Here is a 27,694-nt window from a genome sequence, read left to right as displayed (position 1 = left end):
TTATCCCGTTGGAAGAAAATGTGTACTGAGATCTTCTAACGTGGCTAGTCTTTACCAACCTTCATCATTCTGTATTTTATGGGTGGGGGCGAGAGAAGCAGTGTTTGGTTCGTTTTTTACAGTAGTATCGCCAAGGTGAGATTACAGAATACTCGGAGCTGTCAATAATTTTCAGCAGTGTTGCCATCATATGTTAAAGTCATACGTATGAATATAATGAGGCCAAAATCTGATATGTACACCGTATGCTGAGGTCAAGTAATGGTATGTACACTTAGGTAGAAATTTTACGAAACTGTAGTGAGTTTGCTGCCGTTGTAATATGCACTGATTTCTAGAATTCAGTGGTACTGTTTGAATTGCTTTGGTTTGTTTTGAATTTCGTGCAAAGCTACACGAGGGCTATCTGGGTTAAAGAGCATGCGTACCTAATAAAGTGGTCACTGAGTATATATTAATAATGATGATCATATAGCCGAAATAATCACGTTTATAGCAACTACCTTTCAAAACAAATGAAGATAAATAAAAATGTACAAAAAAGGTTTCATTAATATACAAGTTCAACTTATATTACGAAAAATTTATTTCTTTTTACCCTACCAGGGAAGAACTTATTGATTTAGGGTATAAGTAATTCGCGTGCACTTTCTTAGGTTGGTGGCATTCTATACAAAGATCGGTTTTGTTTTGTTTTTAATTTCGCATAAAGTTACACGAGGGCTATCTGCACTAGCCGTCCCTAATTTAGCAGTGAAAGACTAGAGGGAAGGAAGATAGTTATCACCACCCAGCGCCAACTCATGGGCTACTCTTTTACTAACGAATAGCAAGAATGATTGACATTATAACACCCCTACGGCTGAAAGGGCGAGCATGTTTGGTGTGACAGGGATTCGAACCCGCAATCGTCGAATTACGAGTTGAATGTTTAACCACATGGCCATGCCAGGCTGCTGTTTGAATTGATTACAGCACAAAAATATTGGTAATATCAAGTAATTTTTATAATAATATTCTGCGACTCGTCTCACTTGAACTTTAATTAGTCTTGCTAAATATACAGTTGTGAAGTATTACATAATAAGTAATGTGTAGCTTTTGGAACGCAAGTGATTGGTTGTAACTTAAGATTTAGAGTGAGGGGAACATGTGAAGAAAAGATTCACGAATTCAGTATAATAGTTGCATTTTTATAATTTTTTTTCGAGAATATTCCTTTAGTGTTGGTTAAAACGCGCAATCAAGCAATAGAATTATAAGTGGGAAACTACGTGTTAATGGGGTGTTTGCTCTCTACATTTTATAATTCGTTATTCACTCTTCATCAGTGTCTGTTATGGTGCAAAACTCTGTATGCATAGCAGTTACTGTATGACAAACGGAGATCCCCACATTTATGTCATGACAGTTCGGTTATGTGGCCTCGTTCCCCTAAAATATATATAACAAATAATTTATTAATATCCACCTAAAAGCCTGAGTTATAAGTGATTTAAATGAAATGATGATTACAGTTCACTTTTTTGTAATCTGATCGACACTTTAGCAGTCTTTATTCATCAAAACTAGATATATAATAGACACCTAGACCACTCTTGCGTCCCAGGCAGCCTGATAAACTCTGGAATTTGCGAATGGTCTTGTCGGCACTGAGTAGGACAGATATAGTGTATTATGTTCTCCATTGCTTTCATTCATTGGTTCTTAGAATGTGTATGATGCAGCACACGACAAGCGACACCAGTTCTAATAAAGTTGTGGTTTTCGCCGTTTCTAATTAATTTTGTTTTTAAAAGAATTGCAATCCCTCAGTGACTCGGCGATACTTCTCATGACTTATAACGCTAAAAATCGAGGTTCGATGCCGTTGTGTGCACAGCACATATACCTCATTCTGCTGTTATGTACTTGACAAGCTAAGCAAACTACGAATTACAAATTTGCAAATATTCGTGAAAACAAATGGAAGCCGATGTTGTTTGTTAGGTACTTAATTATACGTTTTGTATTATTTTTGTTTTGTTTTCTTAGGGAACTGTGCAACGTGAGCACAGTAATCCTCTGTGTTTTACATTTTTTCTGGCTTTCCACCAGATTTTAACCCCTCCCTTTTTTTCCATGCCTATTTTATGTTTGTGTTTTTATAGTTTCAAATTTCTGTGCGACTTGTGTAGAGAAAATGCTTGAAATTCTTTTCTACCTGTTTGCATCTTGTTTCAAATTTTACTTCTATCTAACACGTTTTTCTTCATACTATTACAATGCATAACACATTTTAGCATCTTACGTTTGATTTATGCTGTCTCTTCATGTCTAGTTTATGTGTTATTTGACATTTTGTTTCTATCGGACATGTTTTGATTCCTAATCTGCTTCTGCGACAGCGAAGTTGTCTGTTTGTTTCTTCAAAACTCATATTTTGACTTACTGTTACGTGTGTTGGATAAAACGTTAATTTTAGCTCCTGTGTTGCTCTTTGGATTTTGGGTTTATATCTCGTTTACTACATGAAAAAACAAATCTTGCTTTTCGCGTGTGTATGTGTTTGTGCAACGTATAAATTTGGGTGTGTGTATAATATTTTTTTCTGTTTGTTCTTATTTTGTGTTATAATTAAAATACGTAAGGTATTAATGAATATAGACCAAATATATTTTAATAAGAGCTACACTGGGATTTTCTTTCGTAAACAGTATTTTCTCTACAAATCATCTGATTGTTTCTGTTTTCTTTTATAATTCATATTGTGATATAGTTTAAAGGACAAAACATGCTGTAAAAATTAAATGATTTATAAAGTTTTTGAAGAGTAATTTTTATAAGTTTCGTACGCATAGTTTCAGCGATGTCATTCTTTCAGTTACGAATAACGGAGTATTATTATTAGCTTAAAACAAGATGGATTATTTCATCTCTTGCAAAACGAATTTCTGTTTTTAACAAAAATTTACTGTTCGTAAAAGACCGATTTAAACTTCAGTGTGGTGTTACTGGAAACGTACACGCAAGTTTTTGCATATACCCTATCTAATATGTTGATATCGTATCAGTTTTATTTTCTAACTAGTTAATCAGTTTTTCATATTTCGATAGAAGGAGTCAATATAATTATCTTTAAGCCCAGATTCCCGAAAGTTTATTGTCGAGTATCTTATGTTTTCTTATGCTCACTGTCGGTACAGTTTACGTAAGTTGAACGAGACCGCTAGGCTGTATATCTTTTAATGTCATTCTTCCGACGGTTAAGTTTAGTTTTGGCTCCTTTCCAGTTTGGAATGGCTAACTACTACTTATTACCAAGGGTGTAATCGAAACCATATGTTCCAATTGCTAGAAACATTGATTGACCGTTTAGAACCTTTCAAGAGTTCTGTATACAAAATAATCTAAATAAACTTTCATTTAAAATATATTTTTTACGATTTATTTTCCAACCACGTGCCCTAAATAGACTTTCCTCCAAGGTATGACGCACGAGCATAGATCTATTATACTATAGAAATCATTGGTGTCTTCTTACCAAGATGGAGGTAATATTGAAGTTTCTTATATCCATACGCACTCGTACTTAGGTCATTGTACATTTAGAGCAGTGTAGTATTATTATACACTATGAATATACATATATATATATTGATAAGAACTATAATTAATGCTTATGAAATGAACATGTGAAAAACTTTTAACCTCTATCAAATGCATGCAAAGTTTTTTAACTAGAGTAAGTTAAAAAAAGAAACTTACACATTCGCTTATTTGGCGAAGCGTTTCATTACGTCCAGCAATATTACAGAGGTAAGTCTACGGGCTTAATATACTAAAATTCCGAGTTTCATTACCCGCGATAACTAGAGCTATGTATCCTGTTGTGTTTAGGTTAGCGTTAAAATGAAATAAACGCTTCCATCTTGAAGGTGTTTGGATTGTTTGTAGGTTGGTTTTTGTGAATGTTTTATATATTATAAAACAAACACACACATTTGTGCATATTCAACTTCACTTTGAAGTTACGTCAGTAATTTTAGCATCGATTCCTGGTATTCTAATTACTTAACACACACACTGTGCATGGGAAATTCTTTCATAATTCCAACCTCCAAACTTTGGAGTTTCTCACGCAATAATAAATAAAGCTATGGAAAGTCATACGTGAAATATTGTTGATTTTGTGTGCATTTTTACTCCAACCACATTTGAGTTTTCCTTCGGGAAAATTTATTATCTAAGTGTAACATTCGTTTTATACAATGTGACAGGAGAAATGGTGTTACCTTTCTAATAAGTCCCCCGCCCTTTCCGGCAACTCAACGGTAAACTTGACTGTTTATTATGCAAACATTTGGAATTCGATCCCTGTGGCGGCCAGCTATGTAGTGATGAGCATACATCCAAGTCTCTTGACTTTAGCACAATCCTGTTTAGTGTTGAATGAGAGAGGGCAGTTTTGCTTTGCTCTTTGATTTAAGTGAACTTCTAGAAAACCACACGTATCAAAGTCTGGTACTTGCAGGTTTTAATAAAATCAGTTTTAAAGTTGTTTTCTTCTCAGTTAACGTCTTTTATTTGTAAGTTTGTTTTACCTGAATATTCTATAGAGATTTGATGAACTATACTAACAAAATCTCCACTCTTCTATCCGTCTATCTCAAGTCTTTCCGTTCTTTCGTATGTTAACATTAACTGTAATTGTAATTCCTTTAAATTACTGTTTACAAAAAAATATTTCTTGAAATTCATATCGATCCAATAAAGACATGAAATAGAGTTTTCAAAACACTATAAAATATTTTACTTATTTGTAACAGAAACACACATTATGCTAACGACTCATTACAGTTAAAATAGAAGTTACGTTTTATCAATATAAACATAAGCTGTTTTGCGCTCAAACTACCTACACGTTTTGTACTATTCGCTACAGGTCAGGTCTATACACACACATACACACTGCAATATGGTGAGTGGATTAATGTTTTTATTGAAACACAATGGTCACCGGTGGCTCGAGAGCAAGATCGCAGGTTTATAACGCTAAATAAATGGGTTCGACACTCACTGTAAGTGTAGCTCAACTAACCTGTTGTGTAACTTTGCGCTTTAAGAAAAGTGTAAATAGTAAAATCATTGATCTCTACGTAATAGATAGTGATTCTCATCACTAATTAATGAGATTAAATGTGGTATTTTTACTAACATATTGCTGTCGTGAGTTATTAAGGTCAAATAAAGCCATGAGTCCACAAGTAATTTCGTGCATGGACAGTTTAAAGGAATATGTAAGTCTAACGGCAATTCTAGGGTTAATTGAGTGAGTAACATTATTTTTACAAGAAACGTTTGGGTGATGTTGGGATCTATCAGGATTATTTGGAGATATTCAATAAATAAATTTTGTGTTTTACTCGAAGCAAAACATAGCTTGTTACACATTGACAAAAAGTTTTCAAGGTAAAATACGGTGCATGTCAATAGATAACAGCTTAGTCGGGTTATAGTCGTTTGCCATCGCACCGCGTAAAGGACTTTTTGGAAACAACAAGTCGAATGTAAGAATTATTTGCTGTGTTGATTAGAGAAAAAAAATTAATTAAACAAAATACCATACTGTTTATTGTTGAGAAATATACATAACATGAAGCCTAAGTAAATGAAAATGTATAATCGTTGTAGTGTTGAATCGAGTTTAATGGGTCTGCATTCCACTTGGTTCGTTGTATTTCAGGTTTTCAAAAGTACATGGAGTTAATTCTGTATATCGTATCAACTCATGTTGAGATGCTTACAGTTATGTTATATAATCAAAACATTATAGTATCTATCATCACCAAATGATAAAGCCGACCCTCCAAACGGGGAGACAGATAGCTCTGCTCATTTTGTCGTTGTGTACAAGGCACATGACAATGTTAGTAACTGACCCTCTCTGCTCAACGGACAACAGGACGGTCGGCTAATTAATAAAATACAATTTCATAACAGCTAAAATCGTGACAAGGACAGCTACGGAATGGGGCTATTTAGTCGTTTTCCATTTATTATAAACTATTAACAGCGATGAGTCAGACTCGAATTATGCTGGCGAATAAATATGTTTATTAGAATTAAAATGTTGATTTATGAAACATCCAAAGCAATCTGAACCTATTTGATTTATGAAAACGAACTAAATAACTGTATTACATGCACTTAAACTTCAATTGGCCTTAAACAGTACAAAAGAACGTGAAACATTGTCTGAAACGCATACGATTTTGTAAACTCTCTCTTCCCCCTCTTCTTTTGAACTTCGACAAGTAAAAGAAATAAATATGGGCCTATAAAGTGTAGTGAGTTACGTCTATGTAACTGTAAAGTAACATTGTTGTTTTTTTCTAAATTAGATAAGTACACAAGATACTTACCACCACGTAGCGTGAACATTGGACATCGGATACAAGCAGAATATAAACACCAACAGATTCATTTGCTTTGTTTTGTCAATAGGAGTCATCGTTGGTGTACAGAAGGAGAGACTTTGATGTAGAGAGTTTTCTGGAACTAAAACTTGTGTTATCTTCTTTTTGATGTCTGCATAACTGAGCAGCAAATAACTGTTTTACTTTTGCAGTCTTTACTTTACATGAAAGTACGTCAGTTAAGGTCCCAGCCAAATTCTTTTCTGCCCAGTAAATTGAAATATATATGTATATAAATTAGTTTATCAAAATGTAAGCGTTGTGAAACAAAATAAATGATTATAATACAACGCAGGAATCTTCTATTTTCTAAGGTTCTTAATCGTGTTCTTGCCTAAAGTTTTAAACAATAACGGATAATTAGCTCATTTTTGGAAGTAAGCGAAACGGGTAGAAAAAGAAATAAAAAATGGAACTGGCTTTAAATCCGGTAAATCGAAACTTCCAGTATCAAAAATTTACGGGCTAAAATTGGAGCAAATTAGTCTTGCCAGTCGAGGACAACTTTCACCCACCATGTGGATCTCTCGTGGTAAGAAGTACACACAGTTCTGCTCGTGCAACGGATGTCTGTGATAACCTCCAGCTGCTTAATGTAACCAATAGGATTTCGCGCGTCCGTCACCCAGGCAACTGTCGCGCTTAAGCATTGTTTATGGTGCGGATGTTTTTGTATCAAGAGAGCTGAATTTGGCCAATAACAAATCGTATATTCTTTCTGTGATACTATTTCGCACCTTCTTTTTTTTTTTTTTCAAATTTGTGTTTTGATTATTTCATTTGAAAAATGAAAATAGGAATAGGTTATTTTTATTATACAAGGATTGAACTGTATTATAGTCCTAAGTTTCCAGAGGGAATAATTACTATTTACTACAATTATTATATTTGAGCGTTGAACTTATTATATTTCGTTTCAAAATACCTGAGGAAACCGCGTTCTGGAACGTACATAAAGCTTGCACTGAGAACCGTGGGAGTAGATATTACATTGGTAGATTCAGAAGGTCGAAATAATTCCTCGACAAGTACTTCCGCAGGAGCATGAATTTTTTGATACATGCAATTTTCTTGTAGTTATTCAACTTGCAGTTGTTACGAGATTGATTTTAAAGCAGTGTTATTGTTTGATTTAAACAGAATACGTAGAGGGTGCTTCACTGCACATATGTAAACAAATCAAATATTTGTCACACGTGGCCAGCAGGTGGCGTACTACTCAGAAGGATGACAGTAGCCTAATACAGAAGCAACTTTTTACTCAGTGAAGTTAAGAAGTTTAGTACGTTAGTAAAACATGTAAGTTTCGTGATTCACTGTCTTTAAAGTTGTCACGTGTTTTAATTCCACTGAAAATCCTGTCATAATTTATCATTAGGCCTGCTCGCGCTGGGTGAATTTCATAAAAAGTGCCTCGCCCGAGCTTTAAAGAAATGGTACGTGATTTAGTTTGCGCCCCCTATTGTCCAGGCAACTTAGCTGACTATGGGACAAATGTAGGACGATGCCTAATCCTGGATTTCTAGTGATTTATAACGGTTTCTGCTATTCTTTACATGTGGCTATTGTACTGTGTATATGGGATTCTATAGTTACTAGATAAATAGCATCATATATTACAGTATAGATTCATGTATAAAAGAGCTTGTGGCTCTATAAGTTTTTAAAGTTGAACGCTGTATAAGTTATAAAGTCAAGTGCACACAAACATTATACGTATTTCTTGGGCGTCAAGTGTTTGAGGCTTAATGGTCTATTTAACCACATGAATAAACTAATTTGGACCCTTGCACAGAAAACACTTGGGATTGCTAACTTCAAAGTGATGGCTTTTAATAACCGAGAACTCTTTAGCCGCTACTCAGGTTTTAAATTCTGCAGTGAAAGACGCAAAAGGAACATTTTGTCAGTAAAAGCGACTACTTTAATATCATTTTTGAAAAAAAATCATTAAATACATTTATACAACTCGTTTCTATTCGTTTACAATATGTGCCTTACAAGAGTAATCTGGTGGTCTTTCTCTCAATTGTTTGTTTTTAAAATTTTGCTCAAAGCTACACGAGGGCTATTTGCGTTAGCCGTCACTAATTTAGCAGTGAAAGACCAGGGAGCAGGTGGCTAGTCATTACCACCCACTGCCAACCCTTGGGCTACTGTTTTTACCAACGCATAGTGGTATGGACTGAAATATTATAGCGCTACCACAAGTTATGAGTCGAGCGCCCTGACCGCAATAGAAAAAGGTAAAGTTTAAATGTCTACAGTTTCTCTGAATGTATTTGGATGTATTGCATGTTAGAATGTTATCTAATTAGATTTTAACTCTTTTTCCTGTCCTCTGATGGATCAGATGTAAATTACATAATTACAACACTAAAATCCGGATTTCGAATCCCCGTGGTAAATAGAGTGCAGATATTCCACTGAGAAAACAACAACAACTCTATGTTTTCGGGTTGTTTTTTTTACAGAAACGTTTTCTCCCAAATACAATTATTGCAATTTAATAATCATCGGTTCAAAGTTTTTATTTTCTTAAAGTTGAAATTTCTATATACTTGACATCTTTATTTATCTATTTTTATGAAATTGTTCACCTTTTACAGAACGAAACATTTCTTTACAAGACTTTTTGAGATATTTGTTTTTAAAATTACTGTGAAGGGGTTGCTTATCCGGGACCCCATGGCCAGGTGGTTAAGGCACTCACTCGTAATTTGAGAGTCGCGAGTTCAAACCACCTGTCACACCCAATATGCTCGCCCTTTCAACTGTGAGAGCGTTATAATGTGACGATCACTCCCACTCTTCGTTCGTAGAAGAGTAGACCAAGAGTTGGCGGTGATGAATAGGCAAGGAATTATATTTCTTTTCCGTTTTCTTCTTTTCAACACACAGAACTACATAAGAAACCCAATATAATGAGCGAACAAATTACTCATTCCGAAATAAACTACGTTTTTTTATTTTCTTTTTATTTATTATGCTTGTAGAAATTGTCAAGTCTGCAGTAGAGTTTAACTAACATATGAAATTTTGTAATAAACTTCCGAGCCATGCATAAATAAAAGCAATTGAAGTAAAAATATTTCAATATTTGCTACAAAGAAGTAAAAATTATTTTTTATATTCAATTCACGTGGGAAATTATAGTACATATATTTTAAAAGAAATGTTAATTTGAATATTAAAAACAATCAAAACATGAAACTGCGCTGTTCAGTAAACCCGAAATAACATGTTGCAGTTTATAGGTTCCCGGTTGGTACAGCGGTAAGTCTACGGATTTACAACGCTAAAATCGGGGGTTGTATTGGATTCAGCAGATAGTCCGATGTGGGTTTGTTGTTAGAAAACAAACAAAGAGAAGTTTACAGCAGATAGTCACTTGAAAAACTGCGTTGTTTAAAACGCATTTTAATAAAGATCTAGCATTACAAGCGTCATAAATTAGTTGTCCAAAATAGGTTCGCTTTTTTTTGTTATCAAAAATGCGCTACGCACTTTAAAACATTCTATATAGAATAAAACTATTAAATCCCACTATTCTGTCAGACGAAAAGAGCCCAAGAGCTGACAGTCACTACTTTTGAATAACGACTCTCTTCTAATTTATTTCAAAATTAGAGACTATTATGTTTGTTTTTTAATTTCGCGCAAAGCTACTTGAGGGCTATCTGCGCTAGCCGTCCCTAATTTAGCAGTGTAAGACTAGAGGGAAGACAGCTAGTCATCACCACCCACCGCCAACTCTTAGGCTACTCTTTTACCAACGAATAAAGGGATTGATCGTCACATTATAACGCCCCCACGGCTGAAAGGGCGAGCATGTTTGGTGCGACGGGGATTCGAACTCGCGACCTTTAGATTACCAGTCGAACGCCTTAACCCGCCTGGCAATGCCGGTGCGGTGGACTATTATGACAGATAGCCCTTATGCATGTATCTTTAGGTGAAAACTTGAAACAAAAAAACTGTAAAGCTTATTTTAGTAACTTAGAAAAATAAACTGATAATGTTTAGATTAGCCTCTTAGACAACACAGATATCAACGGTGAAGGATATGACGAAAAAAGTCTTTAAGAATTGTTTTTTCAATTTTTATATATGTTTGAAAAGTCACAATGATTCCAGCAATTTCTTATTCAGCAAAAAAACAAACAAACACTTATTCTGTCATTATCTTTTCCATTCAGGTTTTAAATACATATAGGATTCTTGTTATAAATCTTATTTATAACATTTAACATATAGTTATGCCTTGTTATTATTAGATATTTCACCTGCGACAAAGCAAAAACATTGTTATAAAATAAATGCAATAACAGTAATCACTCCCATTATTTAATTTTTACGTAAATCTAATACCTGGTGATGAATCATGCGACCTCAAACATAACTGATTGGTCATTTAGTATACCTCGTAAATTACCGTTTGATAAACGTGGTTTAGGTCTTCACAGTACTTGACGTTTCACTGCAATATGAAGCATGGTCACCAAGAACAAGAAAGGAAACCGATCTTGAATGTGTAACACTGTGCTAATAAGGATCTTGATCATTCGCCTGAGAGAGCTACTTTAAAAGTCTCGTAATTTAAAGGTATCTAATATATGGTCAATGAAATTGAAGTCCGGTATTTCACTCCTTTGTAAGTCACCCGTACTGTGCTGTTGGGAGAAGGACTGAGTGAAGTTGGGGCGAATTGCACCGACCATCACAAAAGGTCATAGGGTGTGATTTTTATTATATGTTGCATTGTTGGTACTATTCTACAGAAAGTAAATGTCATTGTGTAAATCTTTGCTTACTCTCGCCAACGTTATACTTCCAACCAATAGTGCCAGGTGTCACATTCTCAAAGAAAGATCGTTGGATCTGTTTCTATATTTTCTCCATATACGAATACGATTATTTGGCAGAAGGGTGAAGCATAGATCATCTATGAAAATAATACTGCTACAATGTTTCATTGGTACACTGAAAGTTTCTTTGCATTATTGCAAATGAACTATTGTATGTCTTGCTGTGAGACGAAAATATTTCATTAAGCGACTGGCATATACATGCCGGCTTTATGAAAGTTGTTTCCAATGATCTGTGTGCTGCGGCTTTCAGTTGCGGCTGCAGCCACCTAATTCATTCTCGGAATTGGTATCTCATTATTCAGACGAACCCAAATCTGGGTTGTCTTCTCTATACTGTTAACTTGCAGGCGGTTCCAGATTCTACTAACGATACCAATACATTTCTAGTCAGCGCATAACAGCTTTCTGTGAATGATCGACTTCCGTTCGTTCGAGAGATTTTCATATTAGTGAACAAATCCAAATATCATTTTTTCACTTTAAAGAGACAAGGGGCAAAAAGGAAGAGAAATTGTTTGTTACAGTGAAAGTGCTAATTTTTACGTATACGAAACCTTTCTTTTTTAGGTTTTATTTGGTGGGGGCGCAGGGAATACTATTATTTTAGTTTGCAGAAGCTTTCGCAATAATTTGATACCAAATCCCTGTCTAAGGAAGTTTTGAAACTGCCCAGTAGTTTAATGCAAATCTTCCATTTATATTCCCTACGGACATGATCAGCTCACGAGTTATATATTCTCGAGATTATTTAATTTTGTTTAATGTAGAGTACATCTCATAATCCGATCAGTGTGCTCTTAGCAACATTACATAGTTCAATATCGACAATGGACATTTTCATTAGAGAAAGATCAGTCATTCATCCGGTGAGTGGTTGAGGAGTTATGATACTTTTCAGCGAAAGTAGTATGTTTATTAACTCCATCAAATAAGTAGAAAGAGTTAAGGTTTATATTTTTGGTTACATTTAACCATGTGTTTCCAATTTGTTTGTTTTGAACATTAGGGCTAAGACAAAATTACAAATTACGTTTTTGGCTTTGGTTTAACTGAATGATCATACCTTTTCTATTTATTTGATGGGAGTGTAATGAGCGACCCCTTGATTTATCTATTAAGTTTAAGTCTATGGTATTTAGTTTCATATACCATTTGCTAACTGTTCTACTTTGTATCAGCATAAAACCAGGTTTTCTAAGCTTCATTAATTATAGTGATGGACTTATTTGTCGCAAAATGTAACTTAATAATAAAGCGAAACATGAACCTGATAATAGGAAGAAAGTATTTATTAAACGTTTCATAACTCCCACAGTTCTATCAACAGTAATCTATAGATACAAAACAAATAAACAATATTTCTAATTACAACAGAAATATATACATACGAGTAAACATTTTCATATACAAATATCAGACGAGAAAACGAAAACGTGGCACAATTGAAATAGTTAAGTTAAAGTAAGTTTCAATCTGGTGTAGACTGTGTCATTTAATGACGGAAAGAGAGGTTTCATGTATGTTTCTTTTATAAGAAGTTCAGTATCATGTTTGGCTGTTGAGAGAATTTTAAAGTTAGAGAGAGAAATTGGATGTCCTGCTTCTGTATTGTGATGACAGATATTAAAGTTAGGAGCATATCTGTAAACTACACATGGACATGTATGTAAAAACTGGAATACAGATTAAAAACCAATTTCTTATAAAAGAAACATTATACATAAAATCTCTCCTTCATTCCCTAAATAATACACAGTCTTCGGTAAATTTAAACTTATTTTAACTATTTCTATTGTGCCACACTTTAGTTTTCTTGACTTGTATATATATATATATATTCAAATTGTTTACTCTTATGTATATATTTCTGTTTTAATTACAAGTATTGTATGTTTGTTTTGAACCTCTACATTTCTAATCATAGAATTATGAGGATTCCAAAACATTTAATAAATGTTTTCTATTATCATCTTCATTTTTGTTTCATCATTGATTAATTACGTTTACATCACTTTCATATCATTATTGTTTCTTTATTAATGTTATTTAAACAAAAAATTAACAATTTGTAATCTTATCGAAACGTGCATTAAATGTCAAAGCATAATTTTATTTACCCTTGATTGATACCACGTTATTGTTTTTAATTGTTATTGTTATTTTCAAAACTGTAAACACCACAGTTAGTCGTGAGGAAATAACCGGAAATACTTCTCAACACTGTAAACTTTTAATACGATAGTCGCAATAAAACAATCCTAGCTACTTCTCAACACTAGTCTTGTGGACGCAATCAATAATACTTCTCAACACTAGTCGTTAGCGAGTAATCTGTAGTACTTCTCAACACTAGTCGTTAGCGAGTAATCTGTAGTACTTCTCAACACTAGTCGTGAGGGAGTAATCTGTAATACCTAACACTAGTCGTGAGGGAGTAATCAGTAATACTTCTTAACACTAGTCGTGAGGGAGTAATCAGTAATGCTTCCTAACACTAGTCGTGAGGGAGTAATCAGTAATATTCTCAACACTAGTCGTTAGGGAGTAATCTGTAATACTTCTCAACACTAGTCGTGAAGGAGTAATCAATAATACTTAACACTAGTCATGAAGGAGTAATCAGTAATACTTCTTAACACTAGTCGTTAAGGAGTAATTTGTAATACTTCTTAACACTAGTCGTAAGGGAGTAATCAGTAATATTCTCAACACTAGTCGTTTGGGGGTAATCTGTAATACTTCTTAACACTAGTCGTGAAGGAGTAATGAGTAATACTTCTTAACACTAGTCGTGAAGGAGTAATGAGTAATACTTCTCAACACTAGTCGTTGGGGAGTAATCTGTAATACTTCTCAACACTAGTCGTTGGGGAGTAATGTGTAATACTTCTCAACACTAGTCGTTGGGGAGTAATCTGTAATACTTCTTAACACTAGTCGTGAGGGAGTAATCTGTAATACTTCTTAACACAAATTGTGAGGGAGTAATCTTTAATACTTTTTAACACAAATCATGAGGGAGTAGTCTGTAATACTTCCTAACACAAATCGTGAGGGAGTAATCAGTAATACTTCCCAGCGCAAGGGGCCCGACATGGCAAAGTTTGTTAAGGCGTGCGACTCGTAATATTAGCATCGCGGCTTCGCATCCCCTTCGCGCCAAACATGCTCGCCCTTTCAGCCGTGGAGGCGTTATAATGTGACGGTCAATCCCACTATTCGTTGGTAAAATAGTTGCCCAATAGTTGGCGGTGGGTAGTGATGACTAGCTGCCTTCCCTCTAGTCTTACACTGCTAAATTAGGGACGGCTAGCACAGATAGCCCTCGAGTTGCTTTGTGCGAAATTCCAAAACAAAATTATTAGGACATATCCGTCGGAGATCAGGTATTCTAAATATTACCACTAATCCACTTTCATTTTGTATCTATTTATCGTTACACGTGTTAAGAGAAATAGTTTTTCTGGAGTTTAATCCTACGAATATGAATGTTTCCAGGTGTATATTGTACAATTTACCTACGAATTTATGAGAAGAACTCGAAAAACTGCAGCAAATTGCATACTCTTAAAGTACGGGTTACCTGTGTCTTGTTAGAAAGACCATAGGAACAAAAACAAACATACACCAAGACAATGAAAAAACAAATAATAAGCATAAGGATTAGTGGAGCATTGGTGTTTTGTTTGTTTGGTTTGAATTTTGCGCAAAGCTAGCCGTCCCTAATTTAGCAGTGTAATTTAGCATTACAAGCGTTATAAATTAGTTGTCCAAAATAGGTTCGCTTTTTTTGTTACAAAAATGCGCTCCTCACTTTAAAACATTATATACAGAATAAAACTGTTAAACCCCACTATTCTGTCAGATCAAAAGAGCCCAAGAGCTGATGGTCAGTACTTTTGAATAACGCCTCTCTTCTAATTTATTTCAATATTAGAGACTATTATGTTTGTTTTTGAATTTCTCGCAAAGCTACTTGAGGGCTATCAACGCTAGCCAACCCTAATTTAGCAGTGTAAGATTAGAAGGAAGGCAGCTAGTCATCACCACCCCTCGCCAACTCTTAGGCCACTCTTTTACCAATGAACAGAAGGATTGACCGTCACATTATAACTCCCCCACGGCTGAAAGAGCGAACATATTTGGTGCGACTCTCAGATTACGAGTCGAACACCTTAACCCATCTGGCCGTGTCGGGCCTATTGGTGTTTTAACAGGAATATGTGATGTTTTACTTATTTGAATGTCGGAGTTGGTCGTAAATTTTCATCATATGTTGCTATAAATACATCGTTTCAATGATTTTTCTTTCTTGTGGAAACTCGAAATTGTAGGATTTGGCTATATATATTTGTGGCTGTATTTTCCAGATGTATGTGTCTTATTGACTCCACCACTTCGTCACTGTAGAATGTTCCTTATGCAATATTCAATCCACTTATAAATATGTAACATAATTGCTAAGAAAATGTTCTCAGCTACACAATATGGCAAATGATATGAAAACTGATAGCTGACCGCAGCAACAGGGCAATCATGGGACCCCAACTTCTGTTTATTCTGAACATGCGTGTTCTTTTTTTTTTTTTTTGGTTAGTTTCAAGGATCTAAGTTTTTATTTGCCAAAGAAAGACTACTTGAAAAGGTAGAACAGTTTATTCACATGAATTAGAAGATAACGGAATAACAGACAAAATAGATCTGTTTCTTCTTAAAATGTCAAATCCACCAAAAGACGTCTTGTACACATCTTTACTTAGGATGGTTATAGCGGCTGTATTAGCGATGTTTATAACATGTGTGTGTGTGTGTGTGTTGGGTAAGTGCGTGCGGGTTTTGTATTCACAGAGAAGTGTAGGATGGTTGTGTTGTCAGCTCACTGTGATTCACGTTCACCGGCTGCTTCCTTCTCAAAAGTCTCCTGTAGTCTCACGTAGCGGGCGGGACCACTGGATTATAATTTGTTTCATCGCAAAGTAAAACCCCTAACCTACGTTGCTAGGTTGACTTATCACCATATTAGGCCATTAATATACTCGGGTAATAGTTTAGGTGTGAAAACATGTGAATACTTTCATATTAATAGGAAATAATAGTAATGATAAATTATATATCAAAGAAAACAAGATTTTTGAAGTGCAGTCAACGGGGCATAATTAGTGAATCACACACACACAGATTGATAACTTTGTTAGTAATATAGTACTTTATAAACTATTGTTACCTTCAGTAAAATTGGTGATTTTAACCGACGCTTTTCAGTTGACAGTAACAATGACTAATAATATACAATAAAACGGTAATTGGCGTAATTATCGAACAGAAACTGTGGGATACTGTGGTAACATTAAGTAATACAGCTTTCTCACTCTATATTGTAATTTTCTGGCTGTTTCATGATACTGTTGTAAAGACAGTTTTTTCACTAGACAAGTCTGTGTTTCTGAGACTTTTTTTATTCTCTTGTTCATTCCACCATTAAATATACTTCACAGCTCCTGTAAAAGGAAAGTTTGCTTTCTAGTTCCATTCCACCATTAAGTATACTTCACAGCTCCTGTAGAAGGAAAGTTTGTTTTCTAGTTCCATTCCACCATTAAGTGTACTTCACAGCTCTTGTAGAAGGAAAGTTTGTTTTCTAGTTCCATTCCACCATTAATTGTACTTCACAGCTCTTGTAGAAGGAAAGTTTGTTTTCTACTTCCATTCCACCATTAAGTATACTTCACAGCTCCTGTAGAAGGAAAATTTGTTTTCTAGTTTCATTCCACCATTAAGTGTACTTCACAGCTCTTGTAGAAGGAAAGTTTGTTTTCTACTTCCATTCCACCATTAAGTATACTTCACAGCTCCTGTAGAAGGAAAATTTGTTTTCTAGTTCCATTCCACCATTAATTGTACTTCACAGCTCTTGTAGAAGGAAAGTTTGTTTTCTTGATCCATTCTACCATTAAGTATACTTCACAGCTCCTGTAGAAGGAAAATTTGTTTTCTAGTTCCATTCCACCATTAATTGTACTTCACAGCTCTTGTAGAAGGAAAGTTTGTTTTCTTGTTCCATTCTACCATTAAGTATACTTCACAGCTCCTGTAGAAGGAAAGTTTGTTTCCTACAATGTTTAAACAAAGCAAATGGTACCTGCTCTCAGTCGTTCGTGATTTTAAATTGATAGATTAGAAGGAAATCAGTTGCTCAACAGCATCTAGTGAGATTTCATTGTCACCCTTTAAACGCACTAACAGCCGTAAAGTGCATAGCGCATTTGTATGGCAATAGGACGCGAACCTGAAACCCTCAGATTCACAGCGTTGACACTTTGATAATTATCGGCCGAAGAAAGAAAGAGTAACACAGTGCACATTTCTTTCCTGCTACTCATTTTTCCATGCGTAATATTTATTTTATATTTCCAAAGTAAGAGGTATGCAATCATACTTGAATTAAGTAAAGCACAACTACCTGAACTATAAATGTATTAACTAGTGGCTGTTTCCTGTTGTAGACTATAAATGTATTAACTAGTGGCTGTTTCCTGTTGTAGAGTGTGGTATAGTCATGGCATAGGTACATTGAGCTATCTTCTGTGTCCACCAAAAGGAATAGAACCAATTCGGTTCGGTGATCAGCAGGGAGTCGCTCTGCCTTTCATCTAGCTTCAACAAACATACGGTAAAACAAAGACTACAGTCTGATGATGTACGGTGTGTACGTGATTGCAAGTGAGTAGTAGTGAATTAGACTAAGACTTAAATAACTGAATAAAATATTTTATAGAAAGGTAAAATCGCAAGAAAAAATGCTATGTGATAATATTTGTACATGTTTTGTTATTCAAATAACAATAGTGACACTCAAATACCCTCTTCTAGTAATAAGCGTGTAATATTGTTTTCAGTTAGCAGTAATGTTACTCAACTGTCTTCTGCTATCACTTGTCGTGAATGACGTAATACACAGGCATGACTAATCTAATCCTAGTACATGCGGTCACGATTTCCGGATGTTCGGACAAGCTCGCGGAGAAAACAGTAATATAGTGATTTATGTTAATCTAAAAGACAGAGACGTTCTTGGAGGTATGGTACCTTTTCCTATTAAGCTATCGAAAAGCATACTGTGGGCTTAAAAAATCAGGCAGAAGTTATAAAAAGTTGGTTCAATTTGTACAATGATATTTCGAATATGGTGCTCGCATGTCAATAACGATGTTACTGTATAACTAAGAAAATTTGAAATAATCATGTATTGTCATAGAAATGGTAAACCAACCTGATCATCACGGAATAATTTATTTGTATTTTACCTAAAGCCTTTTTCACTACAAATATTTTAATGGATCTTTTATCCACCAGCATAGTGCCAAAAAATAACACATTTTGTTAACAAATCAGTCTTTGTTTTGACAGTGGTTAAAAAATAAACATTGATGATTTAATATGTTACTCCCATTATTCTATAAGGCCAGAGTATACTGTCCCCATTTTGAAACAAGGAAGATACTGATTGGATTTAACATAGACAGTGCCCCTTCACTGGCCTGGCCCAACAGTTCTTGTTGTTAAAAAAAAAAAGACCTGCCTTATCGTGTAGTAAGTTTACACTCACTGTAGTATGTATGTGTGTGTGTGTGCGTTGTAGTGTTCACGGAATTTATCAACATGACACACGAACAATAAGGGGTCTTTTACTACTTCAAGACTGCCCTTGCACACCCACCTTTTGTGGAAAGCGAAAACTTAAACCCACCATTTATATTTGAGGAAACTGGCGATTTTATTTTTAGTGGTGGTTGCAACTCATTCCATATTGAGTTAGAGATGAGAAGAGAACCATACTTTTTGGTAAAGGAAAAGTGCCTGTCTGGATAGGATTTTAAGTCTACAGTGAATTTTTATATGATACTAATAAAAGATTGGATTTCAGATAAAAAATGGTGGAATGATAGTATGCTCATTATATCTAACATCGATGTTATGTGAAATGAACAATAAATATTACAGTATTTTAGGAAAATGTTGAAACTTTCCCTAAAATTACAACATATCTTATATAAAATACAGAGAACAAGTCTGACTTCAAGAAGAGTGACACATAGATAATAGAGGTATATTATGTATACATCTAGTACACACCTGGTACTGTAGATGTCATATTAGGCATAAAAAATGACTTGCATTGTATATAACTATTAGATTTGATGGATGTAGGATTAAGTAACATACAAGCTACTGCTGTGTAAACCATTATTTGTAAAGGGTGTAAGGTATGTGCTGTATGAAGCGTTATGTATCATGGGTGTACTATTAGATAATAGACAATGAATTGTTATATATGAATAACCATTTTTTATGAGAGTAAAATTAAGTAAGTAACAAGATTTAACTATACACATACACGAGTAAAGAAGAAAACTTTTCAGAGAGTGATGGCTAATGTCACTCCTTCAAAAAACAATACATACCATATAGCAGGAGCGACATCTGCACCATCCCAAGATAATATAACAGGCACACAGTGTAGTAGACTGTTAACATACAAAAATAGGATAAATTAAACTTAATTATGATTGAATGGTTACATATATTGTTGTATGATAATTCTTACCTGTATTATTATGTAAGAATAATGCCCTATTGTTTGCATTGTTTTTGAAGGAGTGACATTAGCCATCTTTACATTCACGTCCTTTTTTTAGAAGTTTTTCCTTGCTTATTTTTTAATGTAGTGGTTCAATAAACACAAAGGTTGTATATATAGTTTAGTTCTAAATACAATGAAACTTCAACGGTAATGTGTAGTGTTTATCTGTTATTGGCTGATTGTTCCTGTTTCACCCTGTACTTTAAGCATTTTAAAGGAACAACAATTTTCTGTAAGAGAGCTAACTTCAAGGGGTAATGATAACATCGTTCACATAAGGACTATGTTGTTTTTTTAATTACTACGAGTTATTAATGATACTTACAAAAGCGGATACTCGGTTTGAAACTATGTCACGTGAGTGAAGTTAGTTGACATCACTGTTATGTTTTTGAATTGTCGTGTACAAAAAAAAAAGAAGCAGAAGAAACAACAGAAAATTGAAACTTTTTGCTAAACATTCCCAGAACTAATAACTCAGTCATTACATAGATATTGTTATAAGACGAAACATTGTATAGTATTGTAAAGCTCTAATGACCTGTTAAGGAGGTGTTTAAAGTAACATTTCGAATAACAATACGAGCCATTCCTACATAGCCGGCCCGGTATGGCAAAGCGTGTTAAGGCATTTGACTCGTAATCCGAGGGTCTCGGGTTCGAATCCCGGTCGCACCAAGCATGCTCGCCATTTCAGCCGTGGGGGCGTTATAATGTGACGGTCAATCCCACTATTCGTTGGTAAAAGAGTAGTCCAAGAGTTGGCGGTGGGTGGTGATGACTAGCTTCCTTCCTTCTAGTCTTACACTGCTAAATTAGGGACGGCTAGCGCAGATAGCCCCTAGTAGCTTTGCGGGAATTTCAAAACAAGCAAACAATTTTACATAGCCAGTGCTACCACCTTCTAGATATATAAATAGCAAGGTCTGATAACACACACACTATATATAGTTATTAGGTATCGTGTGTTACGTCGTGTAGGTAACGAGATCTAATATGAACGAATAAATATTACAAGTATGTAAACTTAGACTTGATGAATATACTTTACAATAAACTCCGAAAAAGTAGACATTACTGAATAATGAGGCTCATGCTTTTTCCTCAGTAAATTAATGTGAACTTCTGAACTGACTTCTAGCCTTTAATGAACTGTGAAGAAAAAAGTAACTTTCGAATGATCAACTTTATCTATTTAAACGAGGAACGTGTGAAGATCCCAGCACGACCACCCACAGAACACACTTTTCTTATTCCTGTGGGTGTGATACTTTAAGTTTGTCCTCTTGGTTAAGCGATTCCACCGTGTTCATAAAGTATTTTGATTGCTGGTTGTATCGTGAAGTTTACAGGGCCAAATCAACTCAACCACCCAGCAGTGGTATAAACAACGCTAAGAAATGTACACTGGATATTGTCAAACAGGACATTAATGTTCGGCTAAGAAACTTGAAGGGAGAAAATACAGATTAGAAATGCATGTTTCCAAAAAAAGTTAGTAAAAACATTGTCATTCAGTAAAGAAAAGCATAGAAACAAAACGTAAGCTTCGAACTCTCTCTTATGTTTTATACACATGTTGCAGTTTTGTCAAGTTAACTCTCATTGTCCACTTGTTTTTTCACTGTTCGCTGCCCGTGAAGTTCACATTTTTAATCGTATTGAGTAACTTGTGTTTTCCTGTTTAAACACATGTGTAATGAACTGACCAAAGCCTTCCGGTGTACTCACTCATTTATATAGGAGACTGCATCAGTGGTAGTAATTGCAATATTAATTATGTTTGTTGTTCATAGTTTTGTTACTCATATGGTATTAGGTACCCTGTAATAAAGTAAAAAGTCGAGTGTCGCAATCAGTTTGGTATCCAAATAGTGTAGAAATAAATTGTTTAAAAAGCTAGTAGGATCAGTGTTGACCCTACCAGAACTTGTATGGTTAACTAGCGTGAGATTTATATTTACTTATAAAGTGTACCTTAAAAAGATTTTGTATACCCAATATATAAACTAAATAGTTCAACTGCTGTTCTATATTGAGATCTAAAGGCTGTTGTCTTATCTTCCACTTGGCGTTCTATATCGACATTTTAAAGTTGTTGTCTTATCTTTCATTTACTATTCTATATCGACATTTTAAAGTTGTTGTCTTATCTTCCACTTGCCGTCCTATATCGACATTTTAAAGTTGTTGTCTTATCTTTCATTTACTATTCTATATCGACATTTTAAAGTTGTTGTCTTATCTTCCACTTGCCGTCCTATATCGACATTTTAAAGTTGTTGCAGAGATGCCAATCATTACGATTTGAGCGTAATCATTACCATTTTGGTGTATACATTACGACTATATGCTCATTCATACAGACAAATATTACGACTTGTTGCAATTCCCAAATTATTATATATTATATAGGCCTATACAGTAAAGTGATAAATTGTTTCCCGAGGGCTTGAAAGGGGTGAAAAGAAAATTTCTAGTGAGATACAAATAAATTTTGATAATAAATAAAAGACATACTCCAAATGGCTACTTGCGATAATCATGTTTGAAATAATAAAAAAATATTTGTATCTCCGACTTCTATCAATAGTTTGATTGCGGTGCTTCTGCATACTGGGTACGTGAAGAATCCATAGTTACGTCATCAGTGCTTGTCAGCTAATCAGCGCTCGCGTAGATCGGTATTTCTTGTTTTCTAAGCGGCATAGAAACACCAATGCGATCGTTCACAAGTTGGAAAAAAAAAGGCCTTGTTCACCAAATTGTCTTGTTTCTGGCAAATCTAAAAGAACTAAAATTGTGAATCAAAAATTTAGGAAAGAGTATAGTGCAAAATATCCGATCATTGCATCAAAAGTCAGTGAAAGTCATGCGTTTTGTACAGTTTGTCACATCGATTTTTCTGTGGCGCATGGCGGGATGCATACAAAATCGGCATCTTACCAACAAAAGGCTGAGGCGAAGACAAAAATGATGCAAATAACGACTTTTATGAGTAAGAATTCAGAATATGAAACCATAAATGCAAATGTGATGTTCACGCAATTCGTCATTGCTCATAATTTACCCCTAGCTGTAGCCAATCATGCAGGACATCTATTCAGAAAAATGTTCCCAGACTCTGATATAGCGAAAAAATATGGCTAATAAATGAACAATCTATAGCAGTAATAAATAATAATATTTATAATAATAATATAATAATAAACAGCTTAGAGACATTGGTCAGGCCTAGTAGCCGCAAATAATAAAGGGCTCTGTCTACAATCATTACGCTCAGTCATTTGAAATAGTTGGCATCTCTGTTGTTGTCTTATCTTCCATTTGCCGTTCTATATCGACATTTAAAGGTTGTCTTATTTTTCATTTCCGATTTATATCGACATTTTAAAGTTGTCTTATTTTCCATTTGCCGTTCTATATCGACATTTAAAGGTTGTGTCTTATCTTCCACTTACCGTTCTATATCGACATTTTAAGGTTGTTATCTGATCTTTCACTTGCCCTTCTGTATCGACATTTTAAGATTGTTGTATTAGCTTTCACTTGCCATTCTATTGACACGTTATCTCTTTCTTAGATTATAGTTTCTTTTTTTTGCATAGAGAAAACTTACTTTTGCAAGGACCGAGTACAGTTTTTAAATCAATACACATAGTTGTATATACTGTACCTAGAATAATCGCTCTAATATTACATTTACTTTTTTACTTTTAGAGAAAACAACGCTGCTTTTCAAGTGTATTAACCTCTAAATTACTTGTTTTACGTCGATGTTACTCGTAATATTTCTTGGAACTTAAACTTTTAGTGCTGTAAGACTTACCGTTTTTTTAGTTTATGATGAAATCTTAGATTTTTACAGTCTAAGGTTCGACTGTAGATCACAAATTATCATCGAGAACAAACACATACTGCAGTAACTAATCAACCGTGTAAAATCAAATATGTATGTTGCTTTGAATCCTGTAAAGGTTTCGAAGATCGCTTTATCCGACTCTTCAGTGATTTTCGCTGCTATTTTTATAAGATATTAAATGACAGTCTCTCCTCCACAGTTGCTTATTTATTATGTTCTGACTTCCCCTTCTCTGGTTTGAAGCTTCAGTGCTCTTTTTAACTAAGATTATATTTCCTTATTTTCTATGAATATCCTCGGACAGGTCAAAGATCCGCGCCAAAATATCAGCTGTGCGTGTGTTATGACATTAACAGTCAACTCCATTATTCGGTTTAAAGCCGGATAAATCCCTTGTGGCGGCAGGTACTGCTATCTTATTACCTCCCCTCTGGTAAGTAGCCCAAAATTTCGAGACGGCTGTGCCTTCCAGTGATCTGTGACCTATCCACTTAACCCACGTGCATATAAGGTGTCATTCAAGTAAAAATGCTATTATCCCCATAGACTTATAATTGTCATTTCTATTGTAAACAAATTTTCCACATCTTTTATCTCTGTGGTCATGTGCATTAAATGTTGAGCTTCTTAACATTAATTTTCCATTATGTCAACCGATTACTTTTGCAGAATTCATTGATACATTGAGGAACTTCTTTAAATATGTGATATTTCTTAAAACTCGTAAATGTCTTTTTTATGAATATTGATTTGTAAACGTTTTTTTTTCACCTTTTTATTTTTTATTAGGACGACTTTGATTTTAATGGATGTAGGATTTATGAAGCCAAAACACGATTAAATAAGCCACTTGATAAACAAAAGCTGTTTATCATAAATTCGCTTATTTATGGTGCATTGAAAATACATCAGTTTCATTTTCCACTTCTTACTGAAAATATACGATAAAATGGATATATGTATTCTAAGTTCGAGAACAAAAATTTAAAAGCATTCATGAGAAAATAAAAATACGAAAACTGTTATCAATATTTAATGTAATTATATATAAACTTTTACAGATGATTCAATTATGTGTGTATATACATGTATGTTTTATGTACGTTTGTGTATTATGTAGGAATAGATGTGTACTGTGAATGGTTATAGTGAATATATGTCACTACGTCTACAATGTAGTATGTGTTAACTTATCGTTTTAGCATGACTGTTAAAAGCATCTCCACTGAATACTATACATATCAGATATTTCTTTTGACTCCATAATTACGACTTGTTTATGTGTCAGAAGATGAAAACTGAATAGTATTGACATTGTAGTGAAAGATGTTTGTAAAAGCGTACGTATAACATTCATGTACATTGTACTATAAACAAATAATTACTATGGAAACGCTTGGAACGATGTGTAAAACTGATTGTGTAAACAGAAGTGTGCACATCCAGAAAGTTAGTTGCTATAGAAACAGCTGTTTCAAGATCAAAGTATTGATGCTGATGACACGTGGAACGTGGTGGAAATGTGAAGAGGTAACTTTCACTGGATCGTATTCTACCTCTACAGGACGCGTCCAAGATGATCAAGTGTCCCTGATCAAGCGTTTACTATCCTTATTGCTTTACATTTTAGAAATGACACTGATATGTTTGACGTTGTTTGTCTTATACGATAATAAAGTGCAGTTAACGTCTCCCCTTCCAGTCAAATATGTAAAGTCTTCTTACATATGTTTTTCTTTCTGTAAAAAAAAAAAAAAAAATTCTTAGTGGTTCAGGACATGCCGAAGCTCGAGTGAGGCGCCAACAACTACGTGTGTCATTGCTCTAATATATCATGTATTGTTCAAATACACCTTACGCTCCAACACTGGATTCTGAACGACAGTGGAATAACAGTTGTACAGGTTGGAAGCAACGCGAGTTCCAAGCGTTTATTGATCAAGGCTGTGAAATATGTTGTCATATATTACGTGTCGGTTGTTCCGAATCTCGCTTTTGTCCCTCCCCTCTCCTCTACCTTCTCTATCCTTATCAGTGTTGTTAGTCTTAATACGATGATCAAATGGCACGGAACAGCGCTAACAAAAACCCTGACAAACGCCTACGTCAACCCGGCACCCATAAACATCGTCACATAGGGTCATACCGGGCACCATCCGCGAGCTGCAGGGCAGGAAATCTCCCTGTTTGTATTGGCCATTTTTCATGGGCTCTCCCGTGACACTCCATTTACCAGACGACGTTTCTCCAGACGCTGATGGCGAGATCCTGCAGTGGAACTTACGTAGTCCATGTTTTCCATGGTCATCAATATTGTTAAAACGTGATGGAGTGCTAATGACACAGAAACACTTCCTGTCCTCCTGTAGGTGGAGGGCACGTAAGCACGCGCTCTATTACTCTAAGCGTGTATGTGGTGCTTAAATACACTTGGTTTTATACATCTATTGTATTTGAAGATCTTTGTTCTTCAACTCCAGTAAGTTTTGGTGTTCGCTATCAAAAAGTAGTGGAATGGATTTTGACTTGTACGTTAGAAATGATAACTGTAGATACCTACTTAATGAAAATTGTGCGAAAAGCTTAAAGCACGCACGAGAATGGATTCAAAATATTTTCACACAGTAGAATATACTGTCTTAAATTTATCCGATATTACTAGGCCTTCTCTTTTTCCCTCTTTTATATTAAATAAACTTTATTTTTTCTGCAGGAAGAAACCGAGAAAACGAGTTAATAACATTGTCTTTCTCTTTGATGTTATTTGATGTTGTTGATATATGTAATTGAATACTTAACATTTCTACAACAGCTGTTTTATTTCTTCATATATTTTCTAAAGATAACTAACTAACAAAGGTATCTTATGTTCAGTCACAATTTGTTTCTCAGAGAGAGGGAGAGATTAGCTTGTTTTTTATCGTAATATAGTTTTTTATTGTTGTTTTTACAAAATCGTAATTCACTCCTAGTGTTTAATTAATTATCTCAGTTGTGAATATTAGAAACTCGTATTTCTGATTCTTCGGCTAATATTGTTTAATTACCAAATATAAGCTCTAGTACAACTTTCCTTGTTATTGATAGTACTCTTACTACATGGAAAATATAGTTGCTGTAGTTCCAATACTATTACATGTTTAAAAGTTAGTTTAGAACTAGTTGATATGGTTTGACCAGTTTTCCGCTGTAAGCCTGAAATTAAAGTACAATAAGCTCTTTCTAGAGTATATAGTTTTTTGCACAACCATATATTTCACATCACTATTTCGGTTTTTAGAAACCGTCTGAGGAAAAATATTGAAACTTTTGATTCATATAATTGAAATTTCTTCAATAAAAAAAATTTGACAGTGGTGAAAGAATCGATCTATTTCAGATTATTTGTAAATATAAGTAAACCATTATATGATTGTCAGAATAATTTACACATGGAGGAAAAGAGTTGTGAAACTTAAAACTAATTCTCTAAATTCACTTTTAACTCATCCTTCCCCCCCCCTCCCCCATAGTTAGGCCTAGAATAGCTTGGTGGTTTCAACATATGATTCGCCATCTGCGGGGTCGCGAGTTTTATACCCGTCACAGAACATACTTGCCCTATCAGCTGTTGGGGCTTTTTAATATGGCAATCAATCCCACTATCCGTTAGTAATAGCCCAAGAGTATGCAGCGGGTAGTGGTGACTTGCTTCATTTTCTTTAGTTTACCACTTCAAAACTGGGGAAGGCTAGTCGAATATATACCAGCTAGTTCTTCAACATAACTTTTCTATAAGCTTTTTGTTCTAACTTTTACCCTAATCAAAAGGTACACCTTAACTATGACATCTTTCGCGTGTTACCAATTTTATGCGACGGAA

At 34.6% G+C, this 27,694-nt stretch overlaps 1 protein-coding gene across 1 annotated transcript in view; it reads right to left on the bottom strand.

Annotated features, from left to right (window-relative positions):
- Nucleotides 1–6,981, bottom strand: part of LOC143236992 (protein Wnt-4-like) — a 34,084-nt gene extending 27,103 nt beyond the window's left edge. Inside the window, exon 1 of the mRNA XM_076475768.1 lies at nucleotides 6,405–6,981. Within this exon, the coding sequence (XP_076331883.1) occupies nucleotides 6,405–6,493 (89 nt within the window). The 5' untranslated portion in view covers nucleotides 6,494–6,981. The remainder of the gene's footprint in view (nucleotides 1–6,404) is intronic.
- Nucleotides 6,982–27,694: the final 20,713 nt, after the last annotated feature.

Source organism: Tachypleus tridentatus, chromosome 13 (assembly GCF_004210375.1).
Source record: "Tachypleus tridentatus isolate NWPU-2018 chromosome 13, ASM421037v1, whole genome shotgun sequence".
In the NCBI taxonomy this organism is placed as follows: Eukaryota; Metazoa; Arthropoda; class Merostomata; order Xiphosura; family Limulidae; genus Tachypleus; species Tachypleus tridentatus.
The sequence above is the reverse complement of the archived record's forward strand: the minus strand, read 5'-3'. Positions and strand labels throughout refer to the sequence as shown.